The 13,874-nt window shown below is 42.3% G+C and overlaps 1 protein-coding gene across 19 annotated transcripts in view; it reads right to left on the bottom strand.

Annotated features, from left to right (window-relative positions):
* The window catches only part of LOC122390802 (broad-complex core protein-like), a 90,157-nt gene that overhangs the window by 36,171 nt on the left and 40,112 nt on the right, over nt 1–13,874 (bottom strand). Inside the window, exon 7 of one of the 19 annotated variants that reach the window (XM_043384130.1) lies at nt 4,582–4,927. The exons of 16 other annotated variants lie outside the window; for them this stretch is intronic. In XM_043384130.1, the coding sequence (XP_043240065.1) occupies nt 4,698–4,927 (230 nt within the window). In that variant the 3' untranslated portion in view covers nt 4,582–4,697. Of the gene's footprint in view, nt 1–4,581; nt 4,928–8,241; nt 8,592–9,595; nt 9,947–13,874 lie in introns of those variants that run through there. 2 more of the 19 variants (XM_043384131.1, XM_043384129.1) reach the window with 2 other exon arrangements.

The raw sequence follows: 13,874 nt of genomic DNA, 5'->3' as shown, positions 1-13,874 counted from the left end.
TCTTACAAATGGGCGCAAAATGACCTCGCAGTCGGCGCGCCCCTAACTCCCAACAAACAAACAAACAAACCACACGTCTTACAAGAGGAAGGCTGACAGTAACGTGATATGATAGATGGCTTAGGGTAAGGGTTTTATGGTTTCCTGGGGTAAACGTTGTATAAAGACAGGGTCATGTGTTCATGTGAAAGCCAGAGCAGTGATGGTAATTGATAGTGGCGAAGTGTGTAGATATTCGGTCGTTATGCACCCATTCACGGACGTTCATGACCAGAGTTTTGTTTAGCTATGCTTTACAAGCGTCCTGGATGCGAAGTTACTAAACACCTGAGTGAAAACCATCACGACAAAAGCCAACCAAGCTATTCGGAAGTCAGATCAGTAGTGTTACTCTCATTCCAGCCGTGCTACTACTTCATGTGATGTCCAACGTAATCCGACATATCCACCCACGAACCATTCTAACTGTTTTGGAGCCACTCGCTGGGGTGGGGTCAGACAATCCGTTTTCACATAAGGCTGTTTATTTTAAGCATCTTAGCGACATGTCAATCGTAAGTAGAAACTTCACGAAGCTCAGTTCGGACTGAAATGGTTTAGCTGGATCATACAATCCACCATCCAAAGCTGCTTAACTTAAGGTCTTTGAGCGCTTTGCCGTGCTTATGCCGAAACCTTTAATCACCGCACACAATTCATAATCACCACAGCCAATTCATACACCAAAAGGCTGCCTCAACGTCAAATGACTTACACGTGACTGTAATAACTGGGCGAACAGTGCCTTGACGACAAGCTAAACTCACTTCGAGAGAAAACGCAAGTCGTAAAAACCGCAACACAATACCACAAACGTCAAACGCTTACTTGAAGTAGTCAAATCGAAACACATAAATGGTGTTTTTACACATTATACCATAGAAAGTATTGGTAGTTCGACTCGACACCCTGGCGTTTGATGGCCATCACCGACAAATTTCTTTCCGGGACAATAGCCATAACTCCTGATATGCAATATGACAGACAGGTGATGTTACGAGCTAGTCTCTACAGAATCGTATCATATGTTGAGCCTCTTTATAAATCCTTTCACTTTCCTTGAATGAAAGCGTTAGTAAATTAGCGTTTTGGTGCGCGCAGACATCGAAGTCTCCTCTACACACTAGTGATGTCAATTTCAGAAATTTTGGAAACCAATACCAAACCGATACCGACCAAAACCACTGAGAGTATACCAAAACCGAACCGATTTTCAGAAACAGGGGGAAATACCGACTAGATACCGAAATCAGGGAATTATCAAATAAATGCTTCAAACTTTCTCAAGACATATGATAAGCCTTGAAAGGTAGGTACCTAATACTTTGAAATAAGGTAACAAAAACAAATCAGGCAATCTCTTAATTATTTGCATTGCAAAAAAACATTTATAACTTATTTTGTAACTATTAACAAATATTCAGGTCAGTTATTTTACTGGAATGTGGATTCAAGTCAACTGCAGGAGGTGTTAGGAATATAACTTGAACCCTGAATAGTGAATCTTGTCCATGCCTGAACCATCAAACCTTCTTTCAATTCAAGTCATTCATTTCGAGTCCGGTCAAGACAGGGTTAAGTGTGTTATCATGATCCAAAAGTGGTGACCCAATTGACAATGATGGGCTACACCTTGGGCTGGCTACACCATTAATGTAAACAAAGCCCATGATACCTGCAGTTAAACCCAAGTAGCATGGTGATTGGTGACGATACTGACGCAGCCAATTGTTCTTCATAAACAAATGTGTAACACAACAAAACTTGATAAATAATTACTTACGAGGCACACTGAGAGACAGCAGACACCACTTTAATGATCGCGATGAAATCTAAGTAAAATGTCCATAATTTTACGGAAGCATTGACACACGTCACGTGTCATCTCTTCCATAATGGCGGCCTTACAGGCGGCGGCCATTTGCATTAATGATTAAACTGTATAAAATAAAGTTTTTCTTTTCTTTTTTGCTTAAGTCCACTTAAATCAAAATTCCTTGTATAAATTTTGACATCTTAAAATTAATTCAAGAAAGTTGTAGGCCACTTTTGCTGAAAAATGAAGCACCAGAATAACATAGTTGTTCAATTATTTTCAATTAGTTTTTAAGCTGTATCGGTTCCTCAACCTTGCGCAGCTGCGACATTGAAATGTTTTTAGATGTGTTCAGTTTTGAAACTGCTGTGTGCGAGTCAAGCCAAAAGCCAATTATATTTTATGAGTGCTTATGATTAAATTGCTGGCGATCTGTATCTGTTGAGAGAGCAGGAAAGAGAACACTAATTGAAGAAAATAAATTATCCACAGGATCATGACAGCATCGCTCACTACAAGGCTTTTTGAAGTTGAGCGAAGTTGAAGATTTGTGGGGTGATGCGGGTGATGATGAAGTGACAAATGCTGCCTTAAATATTAGATGATAATGGTGAAGCTAGTGCTGTCATTAAACAGGGTTTTGGATAATGTAATTGCATTGCAGTAAAATGGAGAGGAATACAAGGTCAAGATCAATCACAGACTCCTCAAAACAAAGTCAAATTTGTTGCTAATAAATGCTTTGGAAATTTTGAGAAACGTAGTTTAAGTATGTTTTCCAGCATACAGTGAGTTAAACATTAATTCATGTTTATGTCTTGCACATTGGCTTTCTTTGTAGGATAATTATCCTCATGGTATTGGAATTTGCTAACACTGATAAGTTGCCATTTAACATTGGTAGACTGATGTATTTGATATTACAGTTGATGTGTTTGCCCATTTGTTAGGACATCATGCATTTGGGAGAAATGTGTCATGATTGCCATTTTTCTTCATCCAGTGTCATTTAGCAAAATCAAATTTGTGTTCAGAAGGTTTATCAAAAATGCTTTCAAATATTTTATGACAGTAGTTGATTTTCATGATACCGACAAAATACCAAATGCTTTTGGTATATAATACCGAATACCGAATCGGTATTGGTTCGGTATCGGTATACCGAAATTTTGGTAACCGATTGACACCACTACTACACACATCCCTTGAGCCAACATCGATACACTCAGAACCCATCCTCAAAATCAAATCTACGCAAACAAACGTGGTGAAACGCATACAACTCTCTCACACTTCACGACTCCTCCGCATCTACCGCCTCATCAACACCAATCATGTGCGATCCCCGTCCGGTCGTCCCCTTCCCGGTCAAAGAGTCCACATCCTCTTGCTGAAGGCCATGTTGGTCTCTGAGGTGCCTCCTCAGAGCAAACATCGCTGAGAACACTTGCTGGCATATGAAGCATCTGGTCTGTCCGGTGTGTTTCTTCAGATGTTTGTTGAGGCCGCTGCGACCGGCGTACAGTGCTCCGCATATATGACAACTCCGAGCGGTCCGATCAGAGAAGCCTGGAAAATAGTGATGAATCTTAAAGAGAATACTAGTCATAAGAGAGGAAGAAATAAATGTTACCAAGGAGCCGAAGGAGAAAAACACCGGTATGGTTTAAATACAATGAGTACGTGAAGAAGAGATTATTTCAGGAAGGTCGTTGAAAGAACCTGGAAAATGAAACGATGCATGCGAGAAAAGGCAAATACGGTACGAGATCAGTACTGAAAGGCGGTACTGATTTCGAGGAGACTACTTGTTGGTACTGATTTCGAGGAGACTACTTGTTCGACGTGAAACACAGTGGTAAGGTCTAAATACGATAAATATGAGCGAAGAAATTGATCTAGACGTTCGTTCGATGGAAGTAGGACAATAGTAATGAGATCTAGATATGATACATGCGAATGGGTCTCAGGGAGCTTGTGCAAATAAACCTGGAAAGAGAGACAGGGATTAGAATCGGAGCATATGTCAAGTTGAAGACTTATTTGATAGGGATTAGAATCGGAGCATATGTCAAGTTGAAGACTTATTTGATAGGGATTAGAAACGGAGCATATGTCGAGTTGAAGACTTATTTGATGATTGTTCGCCAGGTCAAATAAGATGCACGGATGGGAGTTAAATTGGCGTCCAGTTTAGTAGGTAAAGGATGTTTCGGACGTCTATAGGTTTCGGGTTCAAGGGTGTACAGACTTTGATAAAGAGAGTTTGAGCGCCCATCCACAAAGTCCCCAACACCAGCGATAAATAGCGGCATGACGACGCGGCGGAGCAAAAACAAAGGCACCACCTTGAAATAGTCACTGAGTATTGTTCACATGACTTTGGGAGTGTCGCTCGTTTCTAACCTAAGAAATGAAGTGCGGGTCACCAATCGCATGATCAGTGTCAGTGTGAAGAAGTCGGTGCTCAGAAAGACGCGTTACGCATACTCACGAGGAAGAATAGCATCATACCAAGGCTCTGGCCATTACGCAATATTGTGTTCTTTGTATCGTTGACTCTGATATATCGTCGCAAACGACTGAAGTGGCCGGATACATCTAGCGACTTAATTTGCTACGTCAGTTTTAAGCCGTTTTAAAAATTCAACATGACACTTACCTATTATCATGTATCACAATGAGTATGTCGTAGAATACGCTTCACATCCAAAAGAGTGGCTGTGAAAAACGATCATGTATTTCTACCAGCTTTACACTTGGACAGCTACAGGAACAACAGCAGCATGGTAACTTCTGCATGCGTATGCTCAGCTCGAAACAAATGAACATGCTTCACCGTTCAACTACTAGTCGTTCCCTTCCCGGTCATAGAGTCCACGTCTTCTTGCTGAAGTCCATGTTGATCTCTGAGGTGTCTCCTCAAGGAAAACATCGCAGAGTACACTTGCTGGCAGATGCAGCAGGTCGTTTGTCCGGTATGCTTTTTGAGGTGGTTGTTGAGGCTGCCCCGAGCTGAGTAGAGTGCACCACATATGTGACACCTCCAAGCGCCTCGATCAGCGGAGGAACCTGGAAAATGGCGACGAATTTTAGAGGAAATACGACTCAGAAGAAGCAGAAAATATTACTATCAAGGAGACCACCAGTTAAAGGAGAAAAACAACGGTATAGTTTGATACAGTGAGCATGTGAAGGAGGGATTAATTCCAGGAAATTCGTTCAGAGAACTTGAAAACAGTGAAAAGATGCGAAAAGAACAAGAACATATTTATGTCAAGGCGCAAAACAGCGGTGAGGTTTATTTACAATAAATCCGAGTGAATAATGAATTGCTCCCGAAGTTCGTTCATTGTGAGCTTGAAAATATTGCTGAGATTTTCATGCGACACACATAGTTTCAGGGAGCTCGCTCAGAGAAACCTCGAAACAGAGATAAGAATTAGATACGGAGCGTATGCTACGTCAAAGACTTCATTGATTGAGACGTTTGCCAGGCCAAAGAAAATGCACGGATGAAACAAGATGTCGGGATAAATAGGAAAAAATTGTTTCGGACGTCTATAGGTTTCCGGTTCAAGGATGTACGGACTTTCATAAAGAGAGTTTGAGCGCCTATAGGGGAAGCCGGGGGAAGCCCGGCATAGTAAGCTCTTTTACATTTTTATTACATACCATACGTGCTGTATAAAATGTTGATATCCTGCTAGCTAGCTAAGTTCATTGGCCGTGTTTTCCCAAAAATTCGGTTTCGTGGAATAAGTATAAGGTTGAGAAAATCGAGTTTTAAAAAAGTGTTGATTTTTCTGGGGTAAGCCCGGCATAGGGGTAACGCCGGCCACCTCCCCAGCGCTTTACGACGAGTTGATGAAACCATTATGTGTTTTCCAAATATTAACGGAAAGTGAAATATTAAGGTACTGATTAGCTCTGGACATCTTAGAGTTAATGTCATTACTGGTATTTTAGCTAGCGTCTACTACATATACAGTACAGGTCGATGAAAATCGTGATGCAAAATTGACAAAAAATGTGTATTTCAAAATTCCTTAAAATTCATTTTTCTTTTAACCTTAATGCATCATATTGCATATCATTCGACTCGGCTGATGAAGAAGAACACAACGACACCATTTTTGAAGCTCTAGCTTCATTGTCTGTCGCGTTATCTGCAAAAACGTAGTTTGACCCTAGTTGACCTTAACCCGCGCCCTGCTGGGGGGGGGGTGTTTGAACACCCCCCCTTGTGGTTTTTCGCGAGTATCTCAAAAACGGCGGCGCGGAGCGCCGCCGTTTTTGGTATACCTTATCATACATCAATTCTACACATGTTGTGAAAATTTCAGACCAAGGTCATTCAAGGTCAGGTCACCAGGTCACTTGAAGTGACCTCACCTCATAAAAAGTTTCAATGTCTGTCATAGCTACACCGAGTGACCGATCGCTTTGAAACTTTCAGCGATTGCTAAGAGCAATAGCACGTACAAAATGTATATCTCAGAATTTTGATATCGATGACCTAAGGTCAGGTCAATTTTGCGACCTCCCCATTATAAGTCAATGGGAGAAAATTGAAATGCGTCTCTTTTGGACGAAAGACATTATAAACACTCCCAAACACCGAATTACAAGTGGTTTAGACACACTGAACATGAAAATGGTGTCCGTGACCCTTGTTTATGCCCTGAGGTCATCTTAGGTCACGAATGGTATCTAACAGTTTTTCGCAAATAACTTTTGATAGAGGCATGCTAGAGCGATGAAAATGCCTTATATGTGTTCAGCTTGACGATACGGATCGACTGATATGTAACATGACCCTTTCCGGTCAGGTCATGACCTTGACCTGAGGTCAAATTTTCAAGTTGACCTTTCAAGGTCAAGTTATAGTTCATTCGATGCGTCTTGACGAGAGGAACACGATGCCGGTAAAAGTAAGCTCGTACAAGACTTGGGTCAAAAGTTATTGCAGAAAAACTGTTTCCGAAAAAATCGGCTATTTTTGCAGTTTTTGCCCCCTGCAGGCAAAACCGTTGGCGTTAGGTCAAATCTGAGAGAATTACTCAGAAAGGGCGTTAATAGGGCTATCGGATGCACTTTTCCGCGGCGCTGTAGCTCTATTGGTTCCCGAGTTATGCGTTGGCTTCTTGGAAATTTTCGACATTCGACCTGGAAATCGGCGAAATTTTGCCTTCAATGACCTCTAGTGACCTGACCTTTGACCTGACCAAAAAATTGACCGAAGTGATTTCATCATTATTTTTTACGCTCTTTCGAACGCCGCCTTCTGCGTATCGCTACGTGGCCCAGGAGCCGAGTTACAAGGGGGGGTGTTCAAACACCCCCCCCCCAGCAGGGCGTGGAAATCCAGGACCCCCAGCAGGGCGCGGGTTAAGTGACATGACTGGCTTTGTCTATGATAACATGTTTATTTTCGAAATTTATCTTTGATCTAGGTGTAAACCAAACCTGCTCAGCACCTATTATCTCATGGAAAACAGTGGTTTAGTGGCATTGCTCTCGGTTGGGGGTAAGCTTGGCCACTCGCCCGGGGTTACCCCAATGTGCTAATTTTTATTTTAGAACAGCGATATTCGAAAAAAATGTCATACTAAAGCCAGCCTGCCTCGTCACCCCTCACTACAAACACTTAAACGGTCCTTACATAACATTCATATAAATATTAGTATTGTATGGTATAACATTAACAGTGCAACATATCTCACTTTTTAGCTAAAAACCCTTAAAATATCATTTTTGCGCTATAACTTTAACAATATGCAATTTTTGTCAGTCTTAACTTTTTTGCTGGCGTTACCTTAGCTGCCATGCTGAAAGGACAAACAGTTGAGCATTTTATTGTGAATAATTTAGCCGGAAACGGGGTGGCCGGGCTTCCCCCGCGCCCGGGCTTCCCCCGGCTTCCCCTACACGAAGTCTCCAACATCACCGACAAATAGTGACATGATGACACGGCGGAGCAAAAACAAAGGCACCATCTTGAAATAGTCACTCCGTATTGTTCACACGACTTTGTGAATATTAAATGTCCTTCGTTTCTGACGTCAGAAATGAAGTGCGGGTCACCACTTCATTGCATACTTTGAAAGTCAGTGTGAAGAAGTCGGCGCTTAGCAAGACACGTTACGCATACTCACGAGGAAGAATAGCAACAGACCAAGGCTCTGGTCATTATGCAATATTGTGTTCTGTGTATCGTTGACTCTGATTTATCGTCGCAAACGATTTAAGTGGCCCGATACATCTAGCGAATTAATTTGCTACGTCAGTTTTAAGCCGTTTTAAAAATACAACATGACACTTGCCTATTATCATGTATCACAATGAGTATGTCGTAGAATACGATTCCCATCCAAAAGAGTGGCTGTTAAAAACGATCATGTATTTCTACCAGCTTTACACTTGGATAGCTACAGGAAGAGCAGCAGCATTGTAACGTCTGCATGCGTATGCGCAGCTCGAAACAAATGAACATGCTTCACCGTTCAACTACTAGTCGTTCCCTTCCCGGTCATAGAGTCCACATCCTCTTGCTGAAGGCCATGTTGGACTCTGATGTGTCTCCTCAAGGAAGACATCGCAGAGTACACTTGCTGGCAGATGCAGCAGGTCGTCTGTCCGGTATGTTTTTTGAGGTGGTTGCTAAGGCTGCGCCGAGCTGAGTAGAGTGCACCGCATATATGACACCTCCAAGCGCCTCGATCAGCAGAGGAACCTGGAAAATGGCGACGAATTTTAGAGGAAATACGTGTCAGAAGAAGAAGCAGAAAATATTACTATCAAGGAGACCACCAGTTAAAGAAGAAAAGCAGCGGTATGGTTTGATACCTTGAGTATGTGAAGAAGGGATTAATTCCAGGATAATCGTTCAGAGAACTTGGAAACAGTGAAAAGATGCGAAAAGAGCAAGAACATATTTATGTCAAGGCACAAAACAGTGGTAAGATTTATATACAATAAATCCGAGTGAATAAGGAATTGATCCCGAAGTTCGTTAGATGTGAGCTGGAAAATATTGCTGAGATTTTCATACGACACACATAGTTTCAGGGAGCTCGCTCAGAGAAACCTCGAAAAAGAGATAAGAATTAGATACGGAGCGTATGCTACGTCAAAGACTTCATTGACTGAGACGTTTGCCAGGCAAAAATGCACGGATGAAAGAAGATGTCGGGCTAAATAGAAAAAAGCTTGTTTCGGACGTCTATAGGTTTCGGGTTCAAGGGTGTCCGGACCTTGAAAAAAAAAGTTTGAGCGCCACTCCACAAAGTCCCCGACACCAGCGATAAATAGCGACATGATGACGCGGCGGAACAAAAACAAAGGCACAATCTTGAAATAGTCACTCCGTATTGTTCACACGCCTTTGCGAATATTGAATGTCCTTCGTTTCTGACGTCAGAAATAAAGTGCGGGTCACCACTTCATTGCATACTTTGAAAGTCAGTGTGGAGAAATCGGTGCTCAGAAAGACGCGTTACGCATAATAACGAGGAGAATAGCATCAGACCAAGGCTCTGGTTATGATGCCATCTTGCGATCAGTCTATCGTCGACTGTGATTTATCGTCGAAAACAATTTTAGTGGCCGGATACATTTGCCGATTCAAATTGCTACGTCAGTGGTAAAGCTATTTCTAAAATACAACATGACACTCACCTGTTATGGTGTATCAAAATGAGTATGTCGTAGAATACGATTCCCATCCAAAAGAGTGGCTGTGAAAGACGACCATGTATTTCTACCACCTATACACTAATACATTTACAGGAACAGCAGCACTGCAGCTTATACAATACATACGTATGCTCATCTCAAAACAAACGAGCATGCATCACCATTTAGCTACAGTCGTTCCCTTCCCGGTCAACGAGTCAACTTCCTCTTGCTGAAGGCCATGTTGGTCTCTGAGGTGTCTCCTCAAGGCGAACATCGCGGAGAATACTTGCTGGCAGATGCAGCAGGTCGTCTGTCCGGTATGTTTTTTGAGGTGGTTGTAGAGACTGCCCCGAGCTGAGTACAGGGCACCGCATATATGACACCTCCAAGCGCTTCGATCAGTGGAGGAACCTGGAAAATGGCGACGAATTTTAGAGGAAATTCGACTCAGAAGAAGAAGCAGAAAATATTACGATCAAGGACACCACCAGTTAACACGCGCACTGCAGGGGGGTGTTTCAACCCACCCCCTCTGGTTTTTCGCTGTAACTCAAAAACCAGTGAAGCTACGACTTTGAAACTTGGTATAGCTGTTCATCAAACAATTTTACATCACCTCTGAAAAAAATTAGTGTTAGGTCATGCAAGGTCAGGTCACCAGGTCACGATAAGTGACCTCACCTCATAAAAAGTTTGACGCTGTGCTAGATCCACACCATTTGACTGAATGTTATGAAACTTAACATGACCTATTTCGGTCAGGTCATGACCTTGACCTGAGGTCAACTTTTGAACTTGACCTTTCGAGGTCATATTATATACCATTCGATGCGCCTTGACGAGCTAAGAACGATGGCGTGTGAATTATTTCTCTATCTCTTTGGGAAGAAAAGTTATTGCAGAAAAAGCATTTCCGAAAAAAAATTGCAATATTGATCTGACATTACATGACCTCTATAGGCTGAACCGTTGACCTTAGGTCAAATCTGAGGACAGCTTTGCGAAAGAGCGTTTCAACAGCTATCGAAAGTTTTTTTTCGCAACTTTCTAGCTCATCTAGTTCCCGAGATAAAGCGGGAAATATGGAGGGATGGCGAGATCGCTAAAAAATCGCAACATTTTGAGTTCGCTGACCTCTGCTGACCTCGTTTTTGACCTGACCCAAAAATGATCTTTGTATTTCTTGTAGATCTCATCTCAACCTATCCAACGCCGTTTACCGCTTGTCGCTACGTTGCGCCGTTTCGAGATCTCGGGGGGGGGGGGGGTTTCAACCCCCACCCCCCTGCAGTTCGTGTTCGGCTCAGACCCGCTGCAGTGCGCGTGTTAAAGGAGAAAACAGCGGCATAGTTTGATACAGTGAGTATGTGAAGGAGGGATTAATTCCAGGAAATTCGTTCAGAGAACTTGAAAACAGTGAAAAGATGCGAAAAGAACAAGAACATATTTATGTCAAGGCACAAAATAGTGGTAAGGTTTATATACAATAAATCCGAGTGAATAAGGAATTGATCCCGAAGTTAGTTCGATGTGAGCTGGAAAATATTGCTGAGATTTTCATACGACACACATAGTTTCAGGGCGCTCGCTCAGAGAAACCTCGAAACAAAGTTAAGAATTAGATACGGAGCGTATGCTACGTCAAAGATCACATTGATTGAGACGTTTGCCAGGCCAAAAAAAAAAAAAATGCACGGATGAAAGAAGATGTCGGGCGTAAAAGGGAAAAAAAGGTTGTTTCGGACGTCTATAGGTTTCAGGTTCAAGGGTGTACACTGTACAGGCTTTGATAAAGAGAGTTTGAGCGCCCATCCACAAAGTCCCCAACACCAGCGATAAATAGCGGCATGACGACGCGGCGGAGCAGAAACAAAGGCGCCATCTTGAAATAGTCACTCAGTATTGTTCACACGACTTTGTGAATACTGAAAGTCCTTCGTTTCTGACGTCAGAAATAAAGTGCGGGTCACCACTTCATTGCATACTTTGAAAGTCAGTGTGAAGAAGTCGTCGCTCAGCAAGACGCGTTACGCATAATCACGAGGGAGAATGGCATCAGACCAAGGCTCTGGTTATGATGCCATCTTGCGATCAGTCTATCGTCGACTGTGATTTATCGTCGAAAACAATTTAAGTGGCCGGACATATCTGCCGATTCAAATTGCTACGTCAATGCTTAAATTATTTCTAAAATACAGCATGACACTTACCTGTTATGGGTATCAAAATAATTATGTCGTAGAATACGATTCACATCCCAAACAGTGGCCGTAAAAAACCATTATGTATTTCTACCAGCTATACAGTTATACAGTTACAGGAACAGCGGCACTGCAACTTACACAAGCTCAGCTCAGCTCGAAACAAATGAGTATGCTTCACCATTTAGCTACGGCCGTTCCCTTTCCGGTCATAGTCAACATCCTCTTGCTGAAGGCCATGTTGGTCTCTGAGGTGTCTCCTCAAGGCGAACATCGCGGAGAATACTTGCTGGCAGATGCAGCAGGTCGTCTGTCCGGTATGTTTTTTTAGGTGGTTGTATAGACTGCCCCGAGCTGAGTAGAGTGCACCGCATATATGACACCTCCAAGCGCTTCGATCAGTGGAGGAACCTGGAAAATGGCGACGAATTTTAGAGGAAATACGACTCAGAAGAAGAAGCAGAAATATTACTATCAAGGAGACCACCAGTTAAAGAACAAAAGCAGCGGTATGGTTTGATAACTTGAGTATGTGAAGAAGGGATTAATTCCAGGACAATCGTTCAGAAAACTTGGAAACAGTGAAAAGATGCGAAAAGAGCAAGAACATATTTATGTCAAGGCGCAAAACAGTGGTAAGGTTTATTTACAATAAATCCAAGTGAGTAAGGAATTGATCCCGAAGTTCGTTCGATGTGAGCTGGAAAATATTGCTGATATTTTCATACGACACACATAGTTTCAGGGAGCTCGCTCAGAGAAACCTCAAAACAGAGATAAGAATTAGATACGGACCGTATGCTACGTCAAAGACTTCATTAACCCGCGCCCCGCTGGGGGGGGGGGGCAGAATCTGCCCCCCCCCCTCCCGTTTTTCGCCAATAACTTCTAAACGCGTTACGCCAGCGACGTCAAACTTTCAGTACCTTATCATACATCAATTTGACACGTTCTATGAAAATTTGAGCGAAATCTGTCGGAAAATTTTTGAGAAATTGACGCTTTAGTGACATCATGTTCGCCATTTTCGCCTCAAAAATGGCAAAATTTCAAACGCCGCTATCATCTTCATTTTTAAAGGAATCAAGACGTAACAAAAAAGGTTATACGTGATTCTACTTTGTCTATCAAATGTCTATCTCGGTTTTTTTGAAAACTTCTTGGAACAAATTTAAAAAAAAAACTGACTTTTTTGGGAAAATATTTATAAAATCCAAAATTTTGTGTTTATCGAAAAAACTGGAATATGTCAAAGAAGTGGTCTATGTGCACCTACATACCAATTTTTAGAAGAATCGGTTCAAAAATGTGGAAGTTATTCAAAATTTTATGACGTCACGACACACAAAAATTTTGAAAAATGATTTTTTTTTTTTGGAAGTTCTAGACCTCGTACGGAAACAAAAATAGCACTATTCGATTCGCCGCGAAAAACTGCATCAGATAGACACCTTTTTAGGCCTTAACAACCAACTTCAAAATTTGACCTCACTTGACCTGAGCTTGACCTGACCTCGACCTGAAATTCATCCAGAGGTGGTCCATATCACTTATTGAGTGTGCCTATTGAATTCTATGAGTAAAATGACCCATAAAACATGTGTCGCACATGCCCTTTTCTATATTTTGTTTTTGGTGACCTGACATGACCTGACCTGACCTTGACCTTGACCTTTGAATGACATTGTATGCAACGAATATTGTCTTGGTAGTCTAAGAACACGTTTTGGGCAATCAGTCTCAGTCCATTCTTCGGCAACTACGGTGCAAGGCCGATACTGTAGAAACTTGCATCTTGTACACTTGACCTGACCTTGACCTGACCTCTGACCTACTTAAGCAAAAAAATTTGAGCTCTTAAGATCCGCCTTGTTGAGAGCTTTCTATTGCCGTTTCCCCGTCTTTCTACGACCATCGGTTCGGAAGTTAGACAGGGGGGGGGGGGCAGAATCTGCCCCCCCCCCCCAGCAGGGCGCGTATGGCTGAATAGCCCAGCGGGGCGCGGGTTAATTGAGATGTTCGCCGGGTCAAAGAAAATGCGGGGATTAAAGAAAATGCCGGGCAATAGGAAAAAAAATTGTTTCGGACGTCTATATGTTTCGGGTTCAAGAGTGTACAGACTTTGATAAAGAGTTTGA

The sequence above is a fragment of the Amphibalanus amphitrite genome, unplaced genomic scaffold (assembly GCF_019059575.1).
Source record: "Amphibalanus amphitrite isolate SeventyFive unplaced genomic scaffold, NRLGWU_Aamphi_draft 000409F_arrow, whole genome shotgun sequence".
NCBI lineage: Eukaryota > Metazoa > Arthropoda > Thecostraca > Balanomorpha > Balanidae > Amphibalanus > Amphibalanus amphitrite.
Note: the sequence above shows the minus strand (reverse complement) of the source record. Positions and strands in the feature narration are given on the sequence as shown.